At 37.5% G+C, this 23,637-nt stretch overlaps 1 protein-coding gene across 1 annotated transcript in view; it reads right to left on the reverse strand.

Annotated features, from left to right (window-relative positions):
- PIK3R3 (phosphoinositide-3-kinase regulatory subunit 3) overlaps positions 1-23,637 on the reverse strand; it is a 141,847-nt gene that overhangs the window by 33,750 nt on the left and 84,460 nt on the right. The window contains 6 exon segments of the mRNA XM_053213544.1: positions 308-433; positions 883-1,063; positions 6,574-6,610; positions 6,613-6,647; positions 14,853-14,951; positions 17,111-17,219. Of these exon segments, the coding sequence (XP_053069519.1) occupies positions 308-433; positions 883-1,063; positions 6,574-6,610; positions 6,613-6,647; positions 14,853-14,951; positions 17,111-17,219 (587 nt within the window).

A 23,637-nucleotide genomic window follows, 5' to 3' on the forward strand; every position in this document is an offset into this window, starting at 1 on the left:
CATAATATCCTTGGCACTGCCTATACATGACAGAAAAATAAATTTCTATCTGAAGCCTTTGCTATTTTGTTATTTTTTATCACCTGCAGTCAAATCTTATCCTAGTTACTACTAACTGAAAAAAAATTATGCCCTTAACCAATAAGAAAGTGATTTACAAATGAGAGAAGAATTTGTATCACTCCAAAGTCTCAAAAAGGTTGTATAAGATATTAAAACAGCTAAAGATTGTCAGGTGAATTACAGAAAATCTAATGTAATTATAACATTGCATACTTGCTGGGCTAACCAACAAAAATATACTAACCTGTGATGTTCTGGTATATTCCTCATATAGCCTGTCATACTCCTTACTCTTTTCCTGATACTGAGAGTGGTACTCTTGGAGTTTTTTACCTACTGCATCAATGTTATCTTCTTTTACCAATTGATCCTATACAGTTAAAAAAAAAAGAAATAAAGAATGTTGAGAATTCTGACACATGAATTTTTCCACACCTATTTATTTTTAAATTGCATTTCTACTATAAGTTTAAGTCACTGTATTAATATCAAGCATCCAAAAGCACTAAATTCTTTTGTTAACACTATTATAAGCCTTTAGATTATATCAAAATAGTTAATATTTTAAAAATTAAGAAATGAAGTATAAATAGGAAACAAACAGAAGTATTTTTATATAAAGTTAGTAAATACATGCAACCAGCTATTAAGGAATAGTAGCCACAGAATAAGTTCCAAAAATATCTTACATCTTAAATAGGAAATTTAAAATGACTACATTTCTTTTTTTTTTCTTTTTTTAAACTGATAAGCCTGGTAAATTAAAATGAAATGATGTTAAAAATGACTTGTTGAATAACTATCAAGAACTAATCATACCTGTTGATATCTGGACACTGGGTACATGAGCTTCACATCAAGTTTGGGATTGTACTGAGCAAGAGATTCATGATGATAGTGGTTAATGAGCTCCACCACAGAATTAAATGTCAGAGGATCAGAAAAGCCGTATTTACCATCTCGATGATAGATCTTTATTAACTTATTATTGCCTCCCTTCCTGTGAACAAAACAACAACTGTAGATTTTTTTTCCAAAAATTCTATCAAAGTACTATTTTCATATATGTTTCCATATAATTATGTGTGTAAAAGTACATACAATATCTTATCATTTTAACAACTATTTCTTTTGTCTATAAAATATCTTGGTTACTAAAGGTCAATATACCTGACCAGAAAAATAACTAAAACAAAAGTAAATTATATCTTTTGTTTATTTTCTGAATGAATTTTTAAATTTAAATTCGATTAATATTTTTTCAGGAAGAACAGAGATAATCTCTTTAGGACCTAAAGATATGTGATTGTGTGTCTTTGGAGGGAAGCAGAAGCCATTTCTGTATGAAGGGGGATGATAAACATTTGTCACACAGAAATCACCAACACATTCAAGGTTTTATTGTGAATGCCCAAACATAATTAAGCTCTTTGAATGATTTATAACTGAGTAATTTAATCTAGTACCTTGCATTATTTTGTCTTTTATATTTGCTTATAATTCTTGGAAATGACTTTATTTAAACCATCACAATAAGTAAATGATTCAATTGTCATTCAACTGTTTTATAAGGTATAGCTTTTGAAGAATCATTTATATTAGAATGGGGTAATTTGACTCTTTTGTTTACTGAGTCATATCCAATGTTTCCTTAAAGATAATATATAACCAAAGCTTAAAATGGCAGTGTTTTCCAAGTCCCACACAGTATAATCAAACCACAGCAGGTTGATTCATTCTATCAAGCGAAACACTGCACCATTCCCACTCAACTCTTCTTATAATACATGCGGACTTAATGGGGGGAAAATATGTCTCTACATCTCTTTCTGCCATGCTATTACACATAATAAAAGAGACACTGGGATTTGTCAATGCCTCATTGATAAATGAAAGGTCAAACACAATAGGTTCAATCTATGGATTGATTTAATAATGCTTATAGAAAGTCAAGATTTAGATGAAGAACTATTCCTACAAAATATGTATCGGAAGGACCACCTAATCTTATGTAGTTACTATAGGTGTGTATACCCACACATATATTCACAATAAATACAACCTGGTCTCTCTAGAGAAAAGTAAAAAAGGCACTCATTCATTCAAAATTTTTGAATATCTGCTATATGCCAGGAACTGTACGAGGTACAGTGCATATAATGATGAACAAGCCAGACTTCCAATTTAGGAGCATGAGGAACGTATTTCTATCTTTAAGTTTATAAAGAAGATGAAGAATTTCTCATTAAGATAGAATATAACAACAAACAGCTAGATATATCAAATGGTAATACGTCCTACGGAAAAAAATAAAGCAGAGTAAAGGCAAGAGATAGTTCTGGGGGTGTAGGGATTTCTTTTTTATATATATTGCACAAAGAAAACCGCTCTATTCAGGTGACATTTAAGCAGAGTCCTAAATGAAGTGAGGGAACTAGCACAGCAGGTATATAAGGGTCCAAGCAGAGGGAACAGCAAGTGCAAAGCCCCTGAGGTAGAAGCATGTTTGGCATGTTCAAGGAACAGCAAGGAGGCCAATGACACTGGGGCTGAATGAGCAAAAGGGAGAATACTAGTAGGAGAGAAGTAAGAGATGTAAAAGGAGATCATATCATGTAACAACCTGTAAGCCATCTTAAGGGTATTGACTTTTACTGAATAAGATGGGAAAACACAAGAGGATTCTGAGCCGAATGATACCATCTCTCATGTATTTTAAAAGGCTCACTCTAGTTGCTGGGGTGAGAAGAAACCATTCAAAATGAGCAGGTGTAGAAGTAGAAAGATCAGTTCGGAGACTATTAAAATAATCTAGGCAAGAGAGATGGCATCCATCCTGAACAAAGACGATATAGTGAGAAATGGTGGGACGCTGAATATATTTTGAAGAGAGAGCCTACCAGACATGCTGATGGCATAGACATAGATGGGTAGAAGAGACAGAAACAACATAAAGATGATTTCAAGTTTTTTATCTTAAGCAATTAGAAGAATGGAATTGTTATTTATCAAAATGAAGAAGGCTGTATAAAAAGAACATGTTTAAAGGGGAAAAATATTTTGCTTTTAGACATGTTAAGATTGAGATGCCTAATGAATGTACAAGAGTAGACAATCCAGCAACCTATTTGAAGAATCTAAAGTTCAGGAGAAAGGTCTGGGCTAGAGTTATAGAATCAAGAGCTGTCAGTCTACAGATGTTATTTGAAATGAGTACAGTCAAATAAGAGAAGAGGTCCAAGGTCTAAGTCCTGGGGTTCACCAATGGTTAGTAGTTAGGAAGATGAGGAAGAACCAGCAAAAGAAACCAAGAGAGAGCAATTAATAAAGTAAAAGGAGAACTAAGAACATGATATATATATAATATATCATGTGATATATATATCAATATATGTGATATATATCATATGATATATATATTATATATATATCATATATATTATTTTGAAAGAGACAGGGTGAGTGGGGGAGGGGCAGAGAGAGAGAGAGAGAGAGAATGAGAGAGAGAGAGAGAGAGAGAGAGAGAATCTCAAGCAGACCCCACACTGTCCATAAACAAGATCATGAGCAAGCCAAAACCAAAAGTCAGACCTTAACAGACTGAGCTACTCAGGCGCCCCAGCATGGTACATTTTTAAGAAAGCATTTCAACCCAGAGAAAATGATCAACCAGGTAAATGCTAACAGGTTTTGATAAAGAAGGGATCATTAAGTGATCTGGACAAAATGGTTTCCATGGGATGCTAAGGTGAAAGCCTGACTAGAATGGACTAAAGAGAATGAAATAAGAAGGAAAAGAAATGCCAACAGACAAATGTCTTGAGGAGTACTGCTGTAAACAGGGAGCAGAGAAATAGGGAAGTATTTGGAAAGGGATACGGTCAAGGGAATTTTCCTTCATTATTCTTAAATGGGAGATAGTATCACATATTTATATGCTGATGAGAATGGCTCAGTAGAGAGATAAAACTGATGATCACCAAGAGGACTGACAAGATAATTCCTAATGTATGTCCTTGAGAAGAATAGAGGGATGGGATGGGATTTGGCCCACAAGTAGTGAGATGGATCTTGGACAAAACTTGAACAGTCATCCACTGGAACAGGAGAAAGGGTATTCACATTCAGATGCAAATATGTTGATAGCTGTGGCAACAGGACCAATGGGGAGTTAGGTATCTTCCGACAACTTCAATGTTACCAGTGAAACAGGAAGCAATTTCCTTAGGTAGAAAGGGGAAAATGAGTTGTTCAAAGAAAAAAAACAAAGAAAGAATATGTGAAATTGTCATCTTGGGGGGCACCTGAGTGGCTCAGTCAGTTAAGAATCGGACTTCGGCTCAGGTCATGATTTCACAGTTCATGAGTTCGAGCCCTGCTTTGGGTGAGCACGAGCCCCACTCTGGGTGAGCTTGAGCTCCACTTTGGGTGAGCTCCGCTTCAGGTATGCCCCATTTTTCTCTCCCTCCCCCTCTCTCACTTTTGCCCTCTCTCTCTCTCTCAAAAAAAAAAAAAAAAAGAGAAAAATTGTCATCTAGGAAAGTGAGAGAGCAAACAGATTGCAGAGATGCAGAAATTCAGCTAAGCAGTACTAAACGCCCATGTAAGATTAATAGTCATGAATTTTAAGTGAAGCCAGTGAGCACAGTGTATTTTTCTTCACATTCAGCTACTTAGGTATAGGCAAGGAATAGATAAAGAGTTGAATTTAACAAGTGTAGGAATACAGTTAGGGAACTACAACGGAGGGGAAAAAGGAGCAAGTTTATTGAGGATATATTCATGAGGCTAATTTTAATAATAGACCATGGACTCTAAGCAGAGAGGGAAGAAAGTGAGGACATGAAGGAACTAAATAATGGTCAATTTTTAATTATATGTCTCTTTCCCTCACTATACCCTTCTTAAACAGAAGAATTATGCTATCCCTTCTTGTATTCTACCACCTGGCCTAATGCCTGGCATACAGCAAATTCCTAAAGATTTAACTATCCAGATTTTCTACAATGAGTTCTATTTACGATGGTTTACTAAATTGGAAAACTTCTATTTCCTTATCACCTACCCTTTACAGTCTGATTTCACTCTCATTTGAGTCACCAACTTTTATTAAATTCAGACTCTGCCTGCCTCCTCCCTCCACCCCAGGCTTAGATTCTTTGCAATGGCTTAAGATTTCTACTCTCCCTACTTTCTCTCCCTACCCATTTAATATTTTGTCTTCCCATTACTTATATGACATTACAGTTTTTTAAATTTTTATTTACTTATTTTGAGAGAGAGAGAGAGAGGGAGCAGGGGAGGGGCAGACAGAGGAAGAGACAGAATCCCAACCAGGCTCTGTGCTGTCATCATAGTGCCCAATGCAGGACTCGAACTCATGAACTGTGAGATCATGACCTGAGCTGAGATCAAGAATTGGACAGTTAGCCAACTGAGCTACCCAGGTGCCCCTATGACATTACACTTTTGTCTCAACCTGTTAGACTGTTCTTCCTCAGCTCCTTCCTGTTGGTAAACACAGTCTCTAAAAATACTTGCCTTCAGCCTCTACCTTTTCTTCCCTATATATATTCTTTCCTTAAAATCCCATTTATTCTATGGAGATGGTACCTGAATCTTTTTCTAGTTCTATGCTCTCCTCTAAGCATTAAACCTACATTTCTAGCTCTACTCTAGATACACTTTTTCTGGAAGTTCTGGAGCAGCTAAAAACCAACATCTTTCCCCTATTCTCTATAAAACAACTGCTTCTGACTTGCCTATTTCTATAAATGGCACATTCATTCTAAGCCCAACAGGCTCAAATGAATCATCTTTAACTACTCCACCCCAACCTCATACCTACTCTATTATTAAATCCCTTGGCTCTTAGCTCCATATTGCCTCTTACTTTGATTCCTCAACTCCTTTCCTAGAGCCACTATCCCAGCTAATAGTGTATTCCATCTTTCCATCATATCATTCCCCTGCTTAAAAAACCATTCTTGGGTTTGGTTTTTTGGTTGCTGTTGTGTTTTTTGTTTGTTTTTTTTTTTTTCACTTAGAAATAAAATTAGGGGTGCCTGGGTGGCTCAGTTGGTTAAGCATCTGACTGTTGGTTTCAGGTCATGATCTCACGGTTGATGGGCTTGAGCCTTGTGTTGGGCTCTATGCTGACAGCATGGAGTCTGCTTGGGCTTCTCTCACTCTCTCTGCTCCTCCCCTACTCCTACGCACACACTCAGAAAGAAAGAAAGAAAGAAAGAAAGAAAGAAAGAAAGAAAGAAAGAAAGAAAGAAAGAAAGAAAAGAAAAAAAGAAAGGAAGGAAGGAAGGAAGAGAAAGAAAGAAAGAGAGGGAGGTAGAGAGAAAGAAAGAAAAGAAAGAAAATAAGGAAGGAAGGAAGGAATGAAGGAAGGAAGGAAGGAAGGAAGGAAGGAAGGAAGGAAGGAAGAAAGAAAGAAAGAAAGAAAGAAAGAAAGAAAGAAAGAAAAGAGAAAGAGAGGGAGGGAGGGAGAAAATTCCTTACCATGGCTCACAAGGCTCTGTGCATCTGTCTCCTTTTCACTTTCAACTTTATCTTCTACCACTCTATGGTTCACACTGTAAGCCAGTCACAGCAGTCTTTGTATTCACTGGATCCACCAAACCTTTCCAAAATTCAGTTTCTTTGCATTTTCTGTTCCCTCTTCCTAGAACACTTTTCTGGCTGGTTCTCACATATCCTTCAGTTTTCAGAGGTCACATCCTCAGAGAGGCCCTCCTTCTCAAAACTATCTTAAATTCCCTTTCCCTATATTCTCTATCACATAACCCTGTGTATTTCCTATATAGCATTTCATATACTGGAAGTTATTTCTTTTTTATGTGTTTGTCTCCTCTCCCCTACTCCTATCTCTACCTCCAAATATAAACACCAAATGGATAGGAGACCATGTATAGATAGGAAATGTTCATCATTTCCTTTTCCTAGAATAGTACCTAGAACATTGTGGGCACTCAATAAATATTAAATGATTAAAGAATAAATTCTATTCTTGATCACCATTACCTCTCAATTGATAATATTCTACGGTTTTTTGTTTTGTTTTTAAGTAAGCTCTATGCCCAATGTGGGGCTTAAACTCACGACCATGAGATCAAGAGTCACATACTCTACCAACTGAGCCAGCCAGGTACCCTGACATTTCATAATATCCTAACTCTTTGCTAGTATCTATCCTCTTTTATTCTTTCTATTCAAATATAGTCTGATCATATAATTGCTAAAAAAAAAAAAAAAATGCAATGGTTCCCTCTGCCTACCTATGATATTAAATGCAGGGGCACTTGGGTGGCTCAGTCCATTCGCCGAACATCCAACTCTTGATTTCAGCTTAGGTCATGATCCCAGGGTCATGGGATCGAGCCCCATGTCAGGCTCTACACTGAGTATGGAGCCTGCTTAATATTCTCTTTCTCTCTCCTTCTGCCCTTCTTCCCGCTCACTCTCTCTCTAAAATAAAATAAAATTAAAATGAAATAAATGCAAACTCCAAATTTTAGAATTCAAAGCCCTCTTCAACATGACCCTTTCCAACCATCCATCCCCTACCACTTGGTTCCTCTTTATGGACTTTATCCTCTGGCCAAATTGGGACTGCATCCTTCAAGAACAGGGCACTCTAGTTTCTCACCAGCTTATCTCTGTTCCTATTGCTACCTAATCCTGCAACCTCCCCTCCCACTTTCTACATGCCCAAATCTATTCCCTTCTTCCAGATACACTGCAATGCAATTTCTTCCATGAAGGACACCTCTGTATATCCTCTCAACAAGATATTTCTTTCCCATTTTTTGAATTTCTCCTATTATTTTAGTTTAATTCAAAGCAATTTTCTTATTCCTATTGCCCTCAACACACTATGGCTTCTTTGAGACAAAAAATTTTAACTCATTATCAGATCCTATGCAGAGTAACTAGTACTGAACTATGGATTTTACTAAACTCCAGTAAGACCATCACTTTTCTGTCTAACAAAATCTGTCAGGGCCCAGTTAAACTATTATTTCCTCTGAGAAAACTTCCCTTTACCTTTCTCTCATTTATTTTTTCCTTTCAGATATTCACTGAGTACCTACTACATGTCAGACATTTTGCTAGATACATGAAAGCTTTAAAATACTCTTGCTGGGGAGCCTGAGTGGCTCAGCCAGTTAAGCGTCTGACTCTTTATTTCAGCTCAGGTTATGATCTTATAGTTCACCAACAGCGTGGGGCCTACTTGGGATTCTCTCTCTCTCTGTCCCTACCCCACTTGGCTCTCTCTTCCTCCTCTCTCTCTCAAAATAAATAAATAAATAAATAAATAAATAAATAAATAAATAATTTTTAAATAAAATATTCTTGCCAATGTCCACTGAACAATGGATAAACAAAATGTAGTATACACATGCCTTAAAAAGGAAGAATATGCTACAATATGGATGAAACTTAAAACTATTATTCTTGAAAAATAAGCCAGACACGAAAGGATAAATATTGTAGGATTCTACCTTTTTTTTTTTTTGGTATGATTCTACTTATATGAAGTACCTAGAATAGTCAAATTAAATTCACAAACAAACTAAAACAATGGTTACCAGGAGTTAGGAGAAGGAGTAAATGGGGAGAACTCAAATATAACACCACAATGTTATATTATGTGTTATATTAAAAGCATTCAAGTATAGTATATATGTGTCTCTCCTATTCTACCATTACACATTGGGATTATGAACTCTTAAGGGTAAAACCGCATCTTCTTATTCATGTCCACATTCCTGGTCCTACCGTAATATCCACCACAAAGATAACCCTCTAAATTGTAAAGCTGCCCAAAAATAAAATGGGCTGTCTCAAAGGAAGATGTTAGCTCCCTCTGACTGAAAGATCACATGGAAGCTCAGTGGCCCTTTCTGAAAAATGTTATGCAGAGAATTCTTACATCTGTAGAAACCCCAGCTGAACCAAGTAGTATTAACAATCTTCCAGCTGCAGGTCTCTAAGCATAAGAATTCTCAAGGTGGTTCTAGACTAGACTGTCATTGGGACCCCTTTCCAGCCTTTGTTCTTAAACAGTGCTGCAACTTCAGGTAAGTAATATAACTTCTGCAGGCTCTTTTCCTCATCCCAAGATGCAAAAATTGTTGTCTTTAGTTAGCTGCACTTAGGAATCTACCCATCATAAAACAACTTAGTGTGGGATTAAAACCATTTTTCAGATCAGACATTCATCTGTTATTATGTATTATCCACTGTCTAATGTCTATCCATTATCACACACTAAAGTCTGGAGATGCAACAATGATTAAACAATGATTATCAGAGAACTTAAATTCTATGGGGTGAGATAGACAAGGTGGAAGAGGAAAAGAAAATACAGGGGCAGATTATAGAGAATTAAATTGAGGCAATATATATCCTTGGATGGCTACTTTGGATTGAGAGTTTAAGAGAGTTTAAGAGTTAACAGGTGGCAACTGTGCAGAGATCTGATCGACAAAAAGGAACCGAGGATGCGAAGACCAGAAAGAACAGCTATTGCAAAGGCCCAGAGACAGGAATAAGCTTCACTTATCTGAGGTACAAAAAGGATAGTGGGGTTGAATGTAGTGGAAGGGAGAGAAGAGGGCAAGATATGAGGTGTAAAAAGTAGACTGAGACCAGGGTGCCTGGGTGGCTCAATTGATTAAGCGTCCAACTCTTAGTTTCAGCTCAGGTCATGATCTCACGGTTCGTGAGTTTGAGCCCAGCATCAGGCTCTGCTCTGACAGCACAAAACCTGCCTGGGATTCTCTCTCTCCCCCTTTTTCTGCCCCTCCTCTGCTCTGTCTCTCAAAATAAATAAACTTAGAAAAAAAAAAAGTAGACCAAGACCAGGTCAAATAGAATTTTGTAAGTTAGAATAAAATCCAAATTCTTTTACCTTAAGTGCAGTAGGGAAACTCTTAAAAAAGAATTTTAAGTGGGTGCCTGGGTGGCTCAGTTGGTTAAGCATCCAGCTTCAGCTCAAGTCATGATCTCACAGTTTGTGAGTTTGAGTCCCACATCGGGCTCTGTGCTGACAACTTAGAGCCTGGAGCCTGCTTTGAATTCTGTGTCTCCCTCTCTCTCTGCTTCTCCCCCACTCATGCTCTGTCTCTCTCTCTCTCATTCAAAAATAAATTAAAATATTAAAAAAAATAATAAGAAAAAGAATTTTAAGCAAAGGAGTAATCAGACTCACACCTTAAAACGATCACTACGGGTTGCTGTGCAGAAAATGGTCAAAAAGGGTGGGGAAGACTAGAAATTATAAGATGCTGAGAGGCCTGTCACAAAATGACTATAAAAGATCAAACAAGATGATGGTGGCTTAGTGTTGAGTGGCAGACAAGTGTGACAAGATTATGAATATAGATTTGGAGGTAAAGTGGAGATTACAAATACAGATTTGGGGGTAAAGTTGGCAGGACTGTTTAATGATGGATTTGAATGTGTTAGGGAAAAAGAGTTGTGACTTGAGTACTGTAGAGATGGTGGTTCTATTTCTTTTTTTTTTTTTTTAACATTTATTCATTTTTGAGAGACAGAGAGAGACAGACCATGAGTGGAAGAGGGGCAAAGAGAGAGGGAGATACAAAATCCAAAGCAGCCTCCAGGCTTGAGCTATCAGCACAGAGCCCAACACGGGGCTCGAACTCACAGACTGTGAGATCATCACCTGAACTGAACTTGGATGCCTAACTGATTAAGCCACTCAGGTGCCCCAATGGTGGTTCTATTTCTGAAAGAAAAAAAAAAAAAAACAAAAAAACAAAGAAACAAAGAAAAGGAAAGACTAAAAGAGAAATCGTTTGAGTAGGAGGAGTCAGGTTAGAAATAAAAAATTCTGGGACACCTAGGTGGCTCCGTCAGTTGAGCATCTGACTTCAGCACAGATCATGATCTCACAGTTCCGTAGGTTTGAGTCCCACGTCAGGCTCTGTGCTGACAGCAAGAAGCCTGCTTCAGATTCTCTGTCTCCCTCTCTCTGCCCCTTCCCCACTTGTGTTCTCTCTCTCTCTCTCAAACATTTAAAAAAATAAAAAATAAAGAAATAAAAAGAAATAAAACATTTTGCTTTGACCATGTTAAAATTAATATGTTCCCTAGTTATCTAAATGGCAAAGTCAAATAGGCAATGGGATATATGCATGTGGAGTTCTGGAGGTCAGAGTTGGAGATGAGGTTTATGAATCACCACCATATAACTGCCTGTTAAAGCCATGGAATAGGACAAACTCATCTTGGGAGAATGAATACAGAGACCCAACTCTGAGCCTTGAACACTTAAAATTTAGATACTGAGCAAAGGAGTGGCTAGTCTAGAGTTAGGAAGAAAATCAGAAGAGTGTGATGTCACCACAGCCAAGACAATAAACTGTTTCTAGGAAAAAGTGCCTAGGACTAATGCTACTAAGAAGTCAGGTGAGGTAAAAAGAGAAGTGGTTGTAGACAACATGATACTCTATAGAAAAAAACCAAAATATTCCACCAAAAAACTGCTAGAACTGATCCATGAATTGAGCAAAGTTGCAGGATATAAAATCAATGCACAGAAATCAGGTGCATTCCTTTACACAAATAATGAAGCAACAGAAAGAGAAATCAATGAATCGATCCCATTTACAATTGCAAAAAAACCCATAAAATACCTAGGAATAAACCTAAACAAAGAAATGAAAAATCTAAACACTGAAAACTATAGAAAGCTTATCAAAGAAACCGAAGACACAAAAAAGTGGAAAAATACTCCATGCTCCTGGATTGGAAGAATATTGTTAAAATGTGGACACTACCCAAAGCAATCTATATTCAGTGCAATCCCTATCGAAATAACACCAGCATTCTTCACAGAGCTAGAACAAACAATCCTAAAATTTGTATGGAACCAGAAAAGACCCCGAATAGCCAAAGTAATTTTGAAGAAGACCAAAGCAGGAGGCATCACAATCCCAGACTTCAAGCTATACCACAAAGCTGTAACCATCAAGACAGTATGGTACTGGCACAAGAACACTCATATCAGACTACAGAACCCAGAAATGGACCCACAAATGTATGGCTAACTAATCTTTGATAAAGCAGAAAAGAATATCCAATGGAATAAAGACAATCTCTTCAGCAGTGACATGCAGAAAAATGAACCTGGACCACTTTCTTACACCATACACAAAATAAAGCCAAAATGGATGAAAGACCTAAACGTAAGACAGGAAACCATCAAAATCCTAGAGGAGAAAGCAGGCAAAAACCTCTTTGACTTTGGCTGCAGCAACTTCTTACTCAAGGGAGGCAAGGGAAACAAAAGCAAAAATGAACTACTGGGACCTCATCAAAATAAATAGCTTCTGCACAGCAAAGGACACAATCAGCAAAACTAAAAGGCAACCAACAGAATGGGAGAAGATTATTTGCAAATGACATAACAGATAAAGGGTTAGTATCCAAAAGCTATAAAGAACTTCTCAAACTCAACACCCAAAAAACAAATAAGCCAGTGAGGAAATGGGCAAAAGACACGAATAGACACGTCTCCAAAGAAGGCATCCAGATGGCTAACAGACACATGAAAAGATGCTCAACATCACTCATCATCAGGGAAATACAAATCAAAACCACAATGAGATGCCACCTCACACTAGTCAGAATGGCTTAAAATTAACAACTCACGCAACAACAGATGTTGGCGAGGATGTGGAGAAAAAGAATCTCTTTTGCACTGCTGGTGGGAATGCAAACTGGTGCAGCCACTCTGGAAGACAGTATGGAAGTTCCTCAAAAAGCTAAAAACAGAAGTACCCTACAACCCAGCAATTGCACTACTAGGTATTTATCCAAGGGATACAGCTGTGCTGTTCGAAGGGGTGCATGCAACCCCAATGTCTATAGCAGAGCTACTGACAATAGCCAAAGTATGGAAAGAGCCCAAATGTCCATCGATGGATGAATGGATAAAGAAGATGTGGTATATATATGCAATGGAGTATTACTCAGCAATCAAAAAGAATGAAATCTTGCCATCTGCAACCACATGGATGGAACTAGAGGGTATTATATTAAGCAAAATTAGTCAGAGAAAGACATATCATATGACTTCACTCATATGAGGAATTTAAGATACAAAACAAATGAACATAAAGGAAGGGAAGCAAAAATAATATAAAAACAAGGAGGGGAACAAAATATAAGAGACTTTTAAATACAAAAAACAAACTGAAGGTTGCTGGAGTGGTTGTGGGGTGGGAGGATGGGCTAAATGGGTAAGGGGCATTAAGGAAGACACTTATTGGGATGAGCACTGAGTGTTATACATAGGGGATGAATCACTGGAATCTACTCCTGAAATCATTATTGCACTATATGGTAACAAACTTGGATGTAAATAAATAACATTAATTAGACACACACACACACACACACACACACACACACACACACACACACAGAAGAAAGAAGTGGCCATTGGTTTTGTAGTCCCTATAGACTGGAAGAGACAGAAGCCTGACTGGAGCGGCGGGGCAGGGGGAGGGGTGGGGAACAGAATCAAATGAATCATTGTAGCACACTGATTATTCCTCAGCACAACTAAAAGCCCCAAGGTATTAACTTCTTATAATATCTTTACCAGAAACTCCAAATTTCTAGCATAAACTACATGATTTTTCCTAAAGATAGTAGGTAGAAAGACAATAAAGAGTCAGATAAATCTAGATCTGTACCCATCCTCTGCCACTTACTAGCTATGTGTCTTCAGGTAAGTTTCTTAACCAGGTTAAGCTTCAGTTGCCTCATCTATAAAATGGAAATATGAATAATACCTATCTCATAAGGTTGTTGTGAATAATAAGATATTGCATGTAAAATGTTTAGTACAAGGGAGCTATTATCATTACTGTTTTCATTATATTTTTCTTTAGATAGTTCCTTTATAAAAAAATCACAGTACTTTATTGTAATTAGGCTATTTTAATTGTTAAAATTGAATATAAAAAAATTAAATGTAAAAATATCTAATGCCGTTTTCCTAATCTTTTAAAATATATTTGTAAATATATCTTTGTAAATATAAAAGGTGATACACCCACCACTTAGAAAATTCTAATATGCCCATATGGATGGCATGATATAGGCTGAGAATTGCCTTATCTTCTACATATCCTCATCAGCCTAAACTATGTTGAGTTTTACTCTCTGAAGTCTGCACTGAGAAAAATAATAGGATTAATAGAGGGGTGGATCCCCAACATATCATTAATAACCTCAAACTGTGCCCAGGACTTCTTTTTCACTCACAGGTCTTCTTCCTTCCTTACTTTTAGGGATCTTAGACTTTTTTTTTTTTTATTCCTTCATAAAAATAAAAATTGTGGCCATTTTCATATAAGACATTTAAATATTTAATGTACAGAAAAAGAATAGTCAGCCAAACAATTAAAAATTATGTATCTAGGGACCTAGGTGCTCCCTGGTGGCTCACATAGGTTAAGCATCTGACTCTTGGTTTCAGCTCAGGTCATGACTTCACGGTTTGTGAGTTTGAGCCCTGCACTGGGCTCTGCACTGGGATTCTTTCTGTCTCCCCCCCTCTCTCCCCTCCCCCGCTCGTGCTCTTTCTCAAACTAAATAAACTTAAAAAAACTATATATCTAAATTAACTTCTTTTTAAATGTGTAAATAAACATTTAAATAAATACAAAAATCTCTCTATACCCAGAAATAAATAATGGTAGTAGAACACTAGTCAAATGCTGAAAAATACTCACCGCAAAGTCAAAGTGTAATCTCCCTGCATTTTTGTTGAGGCATCTCTGACCAAGAACGTACCATCTGGCATATCCCGTAATTTGTCATTTACCTCCTCCCTGAAAAACAGAATTATAGGAAAACAAAAAAAAATGTAATCGCTGATTGTTCTCTTCACATTAATCGATTAGTTGATTAGTCAATTGTTTTCTTCACATATTACTACTCAGACTAGTTAGGAGGGGAGTATGTCTAAGGTCACAGAATTATGGAGGCCCTCAGAGGTCATTTAGTTCCTCCCCCTAGATATGATCTTTCTGTTTTGATTTTTGGAATTATGCAACCTAAGGACAGGCTATTTGCTTTTTAAACTCTTCCAGATTTCAAACGTCTGTAGGGGATAGTGTTTCCATTAAGCCTTTAGGGCTTCCTTAGGCAAGTCTGAACTTGTACGGTTTCAGGAGAAACCAGCAGCTGTTTAGAAATAAGGTTATGTTTAAGCAACAGTGGCAGCTGTGTCTGATCAGAAGGGGAAAATTTCACTAAGTTCACAACCTTTCAATATAATCTTCTCCAATTTGAATTTATACTGATGATAAACTCCTCTCGCAGAGTTGGTTTAGAACTTTAAGAATACTAGAACACTCAGGAAAGGAGGGCATAGAAGACTCTTGAGTTACAGACCCACATGGTCTTAGAATGTAAGTTTAAGGGATGACTGGGTAGCTCAGTCGGTTAAGCAACTGACTCGGTTTTGACTCAGGTCATGATCTCAGTTCAGTTAGTGGGTTCAAGTCCTGTGCTTGATTCTCTCACTGCCCCTTTCCCCCACATGCTTGTGCTCCCCCTCCTCTCAAAATAAAACTTAAAAAAACTTAAAAAAAAAAGAATATAAATTTAAATGATATTTAAATCTAACAAAGCATTTTATTATATAATTACGAAATAAAAATTTTCTGATCCATTTTAATATAAAAATATATTAAGTCTCCTCCCAAAAATTAAACATAGAATTACCATATAACTCAGAAATTCCACTTCAGGGCATGCACCCAAAAGAACTAAAAGCAGGGACTTGAATAAACATTTATACACCAATGTTCATGGCAGCATTATTCACAAGAGCCAAAAGCTGTAAACAATCCAAATGTTCAAAGCCAAATGTCCAGATGAATGAATAAATAAAAATGTGGTGTATATACACATAATGGAATATTATTCAGCCTTAAAAAAGAAGAAAATACTGACACATGCTATAACACGGATGAACCTTGAAGACATTTTGTTAAGTGAAATAAGCCAGTCACAAAAGGATAAATATGGTAAGATTCCACTTATGTGAGGTACCTAGAGTAGTCAAATTCATAGAAACAGAAAGTAGGATGGTGGTTTCCAGGCGCTGGGGAGAATAGGAGGAAAAGGCAGTTAGTGTTTAACGAGTACAAAGTTATGCTTTGGGAAGATGAAATAGTTCCAGAGATGGATGGTGGTGAGGGTTGAACAATACTGTCAATGTACTTTATGCCACTAAGCTGGACATTTAAAGATGGTTAAAATGGTAACAAAGGGGAAAAAAAAGAAATGAGTGGCACTCTGGGAATTAAAGAAAACAGACAAGAGAAAGAGAAACACAAGCATATTAAAGAATACACCATCAGCCTGGAACCTAATTTGACAGAAATGGATAGGTCTTTTCTAAAACAAAATTCAAGAAAAACAAGAGATTTGAAAATTCAAATTCAATATATATATTTCCCTTCTCTAGGCTCAGATTTTTCCAAAACCACATTTTACCCAAAAAGTAAACCTGTTCTAGAGTCCTGTTTCTCAAAATGAGGTATGTGAAGACTACATCAAAATCACCTGGGGAAACTGTTAACAATGCAGATTCCTGGGCCCCACCTCAATTGGTTCTTGTGCATGCAAAGATAATGGAACCACTGACTTAGACACAGAAAGGTAAAGAAAATTAAGTACCTGTAACTATCTTTTATCCTAAAACACATGTAGCTATCCTAAATGTAGAAGTTTCATTTATTCAGAAATCTATCCTCAATACAGTATTAAAAGTAATGATCACACCTGTAATAAAGATTTTCTTGTCACTTTTTTGTGGGAAGGACAGCATTTAGAAACTTTTGAAATGTTCTCACGTATGATTTTCAAAATGGTAATCTTTAACAACTAGTAGTGCATTAAAATGTTTTATTTTTAACTAATTCTCAAAAATGACTTGTTTTTCAACTGCATTGAATTATAGTAGTATTCTAGTTATTACCTTGAAATATCCCCCCAGTACCATTCTGCATCCTGAAGAGAAACAGAACTGTCCTTCATTCCATTTGTAACAGCTGAAGTCATTGGCTTAGGTGGCTTTGGTGGAAGAGCTAGAAGAAAAATGAATATTATTTTGTAGATGTAAATTACTATTTCTTTTCTAATTTCCTCAGTCAGGAACAGCTCATTAACCAATGTACATTAAGATTCAGATAATTATAAATCAAGCGTTATTTTATATTAAATGTTAGCCAAAGAAGGAATCCTTTTAGAACTCTACCAATAACTGCCTAAAATGTGAAATTTTCAAGCTACCTGGGTTTTTTTTTCCTTCTTATAAAGTGCTAACTTTTAATTCTGAACAGATGCCACCCAAAACTTCATCTTCTCTCAAAAGACAGTGTGAAGCCCCTTCACCAACAATTCAGCCCAAAAGCCATTACATGAGACTGGTCATGATGGCCAAGAGTTAGTATCAGAGCCCAAAGCAGGTAAAGAAGGATTATGTCCAAATAAGGGGACAGCAGCACAGCACAGCACAGGATCTCAGAGCCAGAGGAGGGTAAGAAGGAGATCTTCACAGGGACAGCCTGGCACAAGGTGTTAAATAAAGCTAAATGAAATAAGAAGCACAGCAGCACAGGGCCCGGTGGCACAGTGTAGTGGAGACCAAGCCAATGAGGACACAGTCCTCAGAAATGGGCATACCAGTGCAATGAGACAAAGCCAGATAAGGGTGAAAAGAGTTTCTACTTGGGGGAGGGGAGGCTGCGAGGTGTTGGGGGAATGCAGCAATAGCTGTAAGAGATGAGGTACATACAGAGATATGAACCAAATAAGTAAAACTATTAAAATTAATAAGACCCAGTTTTCTCATAGTCTAAAAAGGAAGTTACAAATATGGAAAAGTGAAAAAATAGAACGATCCCTCGAGTTTGAACTGGAATTGCAGCTATTGATAATGAACTCATGAAATTCAATAGAAAGAGAGATGCAAATGTCTGTACATACTGGGAATAAAATTATTCCCAAGCTCTGTCCTGAGAGGTCCTGAGATCAGCCGCACCCCCAATATGCATAACCAGTACCCATATCTTTATTTCTAGTGCCATCCTCTACTTAAAACAATCTGGGCTCGGGGCGCCTGGGTGGCGCAGTCGGTTAAGCGTCCGACTTCAGCCAGGTCACGATCTCACGGTCCGTGAGTTCGAGCCCCGCGTCAGGCTCTGGGCTGATGGCTCAGAGCCTGGAGCCTGTTTCCGATTCTGTGTCTCCCTCTCTCTCTGCCCCTCCCCCGTTCATGCTCTGTCTCTCTCTGTCCCAAAAATAAATAAACGTTGAAAAAAAAAATTAAAAAAAAAAAAAATCTGGGCTCTTTGAAGAAAGGCTGATTCCAGGGCTGGGGCAGAGCAAGAACCAAATGAACCTCAAACATCATGTTAAGCCAAAAAGCAAGCAAGTGCTCAAAGAATGAGGGGCCACGACAAAAAATAAAGGAGCCAACTGAAGGGGCTCCCACTACCAAATATGGAGCATCAATATGAATAATGATAGTAAGGAAATATAAGTCATCAAACAAAATAAGAATCCACGTGTCCATGCAGGCAGATATAAAAAATAAATAAATAATTGAAAGATTAATGAGGAGGATTTACAAAATCTCAGAAGGCTTTCCTACAAAATGCTTATTAGTCACAAAAGTAAAAAGACAAGAAGTGGAGAAGTCTGGTAAATACCACCTTAATCAAATAATCAATTAAGTTAATACCACTAGTAATGATAAAATCTTGGGCCCCAAACAGGATGCAATGAGAAGGATAAAACATCACTTCTGTGATATTCCTGCCAAATACGCACAAACTGAATTTAATCGTGAGGAGACATCAGACAAGCCACAATTAAGACATATTCTACCAAAAAAAAAAAAAAAATGGCCTGTAATCTTCAAAAAAGTCAAGGTTGTGAAAATCAAGAAAGATTGATGAACTGTTCCAGATTGAAGAAAACTAGAGAATTGTGACAATTAAATGCAGTTTGTGACTTTGTTACAAAGAATATTACTGGAGGAAGGACAAAACTTGAATGGGAGCGGAGAATAAGATTGGTGTTGTAATACATCAACGTGAATATTCTGATTTTGTATAGGAGAATGTTCTTGGTGGTGGGAAATACAGACAAATATGATCATTGTGGGGTATCATGTCAGCAACTTACTCTCAATGATTCAAGAAAATAAATTATTTGTACTATACTTTTTTTTCAATATATGAAATTTATTGTCAAATTGGTTTCCATACAACACCCAGTGCTCATCCCAAAAGGTGCCCTCCTCAATACCCATCACCCATCCTCCCCTCCCTCCCACCCCCCATCAACCCTCAGTTTGTTCTCAGTTTTTAAGAGTCTCTTATGCTTTGGCTCTCTCCCACTCTAACCTCTTTTTATACTTCTAACTTTTCTATAAGTTTGAGATGGTTTCTAAATATTTTTTTAATAAAAAAAAAGACAATATAGAAGGAAAACGGGGAAAATGTGAATATATTCTTCAAAACAGAAACTGTTAAATATCTCTCAATAAGAATGTCAAAAAATTCAATGGTAGAAGAATAGTCTTTTTAACAAATGGTGCTAGGATAACTGGTTATCCTTATTCAAAAGAACACAGTCAGACCCCTATATCACACCATATGCAAAAATTAACTCAAAATGGATCAAAGATCTAAACATAAGAGCTAAAACTAAAAAACTTTTCAAAGAAAACAGGCTTAAATCTTCATGACTCTGGATTAGGCATTAGTTTCTTAGAAACCAAAAGCACAAATGACTAAAAGAAAAAAAACAGATAGACTGGACTTGATCAAAATTAAAATTTTTTGTGCTTCAGATGACATCAAGAAAGTGCAAAGACAACACACAGAACTGCAGGAAATCTTTGTAAATCATGTATCTGATTTTATTTATTTTAAAAAATTTTTTAATGTTTATTTATTTTTGACAGAGAGAGAGAGAGAGAGAGAGACGGAGCATGAGTGGGGGGTGGGCAGAGAGAGAGAGGGAGACACAGAATCCAAAGCAAGCTCCAGGCTCTAGGCTGTCAGCACAGGGCTCGACGCGGGGCTCAAACTCATGGACCGCGAGATCATAACCTGAGCTGAAGTCGGACAATTAACGGACTGAGCCACCCAGGTGCCCCATATATCTGATTTTAAAAACTGTATCTAGAACACAGAAAGAACTCTTGCAACTTAACAAAAAGGCAAATGATTAATTAAAAATGGGCACCAGATCTGAATAGACATTTCTCCAAAGACAATATACACATGGCCAGTAGCACATGAAAAAATAAGATCATCAGCCATCAAGGAAATCAAAATCAAAATAATGGAGCACCTAGGTAGCTCATTTGGTTAAGCGTCCGACTCTTGCTTTCCGCTCAGGTCATGATTTCAGGGTTTGTGAGACTGAGCCCTGGGTGGGGCTCTGTGCTAACAGCATGGAACCTGCTTGGGATTCTCGCTCCCTCGTTCTCTGTCCCTCCCCTGCTCTCTCTCTCTCTCTCTCTCTCTCTCTCATTCACTCCCTCTCTCTCTCTCAAATAAACTAACTTAAATTCAAAAAAATAAAATAAAAATCACAATAGATATCACTTCACACCCTCTAGGATTTGACTATACAGTTCACCCTTTGACAACAGGGGTTTGAAATGCACAAGTCCTCTTATACACAGATTTTTTTGGAAAATTTCTTGGAGATTTCCAACAGCTTGAAAAACTTCACAAACCACCTAAGTCTAGAAACATAACAGCCTAAGAAAACATTAGATATGTCATGAATGCATAAAATACATGTATACACTAGTCTATTTTATCATTTACTACCATAAAATATACACAAATCATAAAAAGTTAAAATTCATCAAAATTTTGTGCCAACACTTACAGATTGTACATGGTGCCATTTGTGGTTGAAATGTTAAACAAAGGTAAAAATACAGTACTAAATCATAACTGCATAAAATTAACTGTAGTACATGTTGTACTACTGTAATAATTTTGTAGCCATCTCCTGTTGCTATTGCAGTAAGCTCAAGTGTTGTAAGTATCCACTTAAAATGCCCTGTGACACTAATCATCTCTGCATGAACAGTTCATTTCTCTCTAGTGAATTACATATCACAGTAAAAAGTAATCTCCCGTGGTTCTTGCATATTTTTTGTGTTTAGTGCAATACCTTAAACCTTGAATAACACCAAAGGACCCATACAAAGTGCCACTAGTGATGTTGGAAGCTCCCAAGAAGCAAAGAAAAGTCATAACATTACAAGAAAAAGTTGAATTGTTTGAAGTCTGCAGTTGCCCACCAGCCTAAAAGACCACTGTTTAAAAAAAAAAAAAAAAAAGGAAATTTGTGAAGCCGTCACTGCCGCTATGCCAGCAGATGCAAAAGCCTCACACTTTTTGCAAAATACTTTTTTATCCTGTATTGCAAGTGCAGCTTTTATAGCAGGACAGCTATAAGAAAGGCATACCTATAGACTCTAATATTATTCAAAGAAAAGCTAAGTCTTTATATGACAACTGAAAGCAAAAGGAAGGTGAAGGATCTAAAGCCAGAGAATTTAACCAGCAAAGGATGGTTTGATAATTTTAGAAAGAAGTTTGGCTTTAAAAACATTAAGATAACAGAAGAAGCAGCTTCTGCCAACCAAGAGACAGCAGACAAGTTCCCAGAACCATTAAGAAAATCATGGAGGAGAAAGGAGGTCTGCCTGAACAGGTTTTTAATGCAGACAAAAGTGCCCTTTTCTTGGGGGGGGGGGGAGCCACAAAGGACATTCATTAGTAAGAAAGAGAAGTGAGCACCAGGATTTAAGACAGGAAGGGATTAAAAAAAAAGAAAAAAAAGACAAGAAGGGATAGGCTAACTCTATCCTTTGGTGCAAATGCAGTTGGATTTATGATCAAGATCGGGCACCTGGGTGGCTCAGTCGGTTGGGCGTCTGACTTCAAATCAGGCCATGATCTTGTGGTCTGTGAGTTCAAGCCCCAAGTCAGGGTCTGTGCTGACAGCTCAGAGCCTAGAGCCTGCTTCGGATTCTGTGTTTCCCTCTCTCTGGCCCTCCCCACTCACACTCTGTCTCACTCTCTCTCTCAAAAATAAGTAAACATTAAAGAAAAAAAAAAAAAAGATTGTCCTTATCTATATAAAGCTGCTAACCCCAAGCCTTGAAGAGAAAAAATAAATACCAGATACCAGTCTTTTGATTATACAACAAGAAAGCCTAGATAATAAGAACCCTTTTTCTAGACTGGTTTGATCAATGCTTGTCCCTGAAGCCAGGTACTTCCTGGCTTTTACCTTGCCAGGCTTATACCTTGCCAGGCTTTTACCTTTTATTGGCTTTTACCTTGCCAGTAAAAGACTGTCTTTTAAAGTTCTTTTGATATTGGACGGCGCCCCTGGCCACCCAGAACCCGACAAATCCAACACCAAAAGTGTTAAAATGGTCTACTTGCCCCCAAACACAACATCACTAATTCAGCCTCTAGATCAGGGGGTCATAAAGACCTTAAAGGCTCGTGATGCACAGTAGTCTTTGGAAAGAATTGTCAGTGATATGGAAGAGAACCCTGATAGAGAGAACATCACGATAGTCTAGAAGGATTACATCACTAAAGAGGCGCCTGGGTGGCTCAGTTGGTTAAGCGTCCAACTTCGGCTCAGATCATGATCTTGGCAATTTGTGGGTTTGAGCCCCGTGTTGGGGCTCTGTGCTGACAGCTCAGGGAGCATGGAGCCTACTTCAGATTCTGTGTCTCCCTCTCTCTCTGCCCCTCCCCCACTCATGCTGTCTGTCTCTCTCTCTCTCAAAAATAAACATTAAAAAAATATTTTAGAAGGATTACATCACTAAAGATGCCATCACTGTTACAGAAAAAGCCATGAAAGCTATCAAGCCCAGAACAATAAATTCCTGCTGCAGAAAATAGTGTCCAGATGTTGTACATGACTTCACAGGATTTACAATAGAGCCAATCAAGGAAATCATGAAAGAGATCGTAGATATGGGGGGGAGGGGGAAGCAGCGAGTGAAGGGTTTCAAGATATGGATCTTAGAGAAAAAATGCTATCACAACGGAGGAATTAACAGAAGACGTGATGGAGATGAGTGCTTCTGAACCAATGTCAGATGATGAAGAAGAAGATGAAGCAGCAGCAGTTCCAGAAAACAAAGTGACATTAGACAATCTGGCAAAAGGGTTCCAAATATCCAAGACTGCTTTTAACTTCATTTAGGATATGGACCCTTGTATGACACAAGCAACGAAACAAAACAAATGGTAGAAGGATTGATACTGTATAGAAATTTTTAGAGAAATGAAAAAGCAAAAATGTCAGATAGAAATTACTACAGGGGTGCCTGGGTGGCTCAGTCAGTTAAGCGCCCAACTCTTGACTTCAGCTCAGGTCATGGTCTCATAGTTTGTGAGTTCAAGCCCCACATCAGGCTCTGTGCTGACAGCATGG

The sequence above is a fragment of the Acinonyx jubatus genome, chromosome C1, assembly GCF_027475565.1.
Source record: "Acinonyx jubatus isolate Ajub_Pintada_27869175 chromosome C1, VMU_Ajub_asm_v1.0, whole genome shotgun sequence".
In the NCBI taxonomy this organism is placed as follows: domain Eukaryota; kingdom Metazoa; phylum Chordata; class Mammalia; order Carnivora; family Felidae; genus Acinonyx; species Acinonyx jubatus.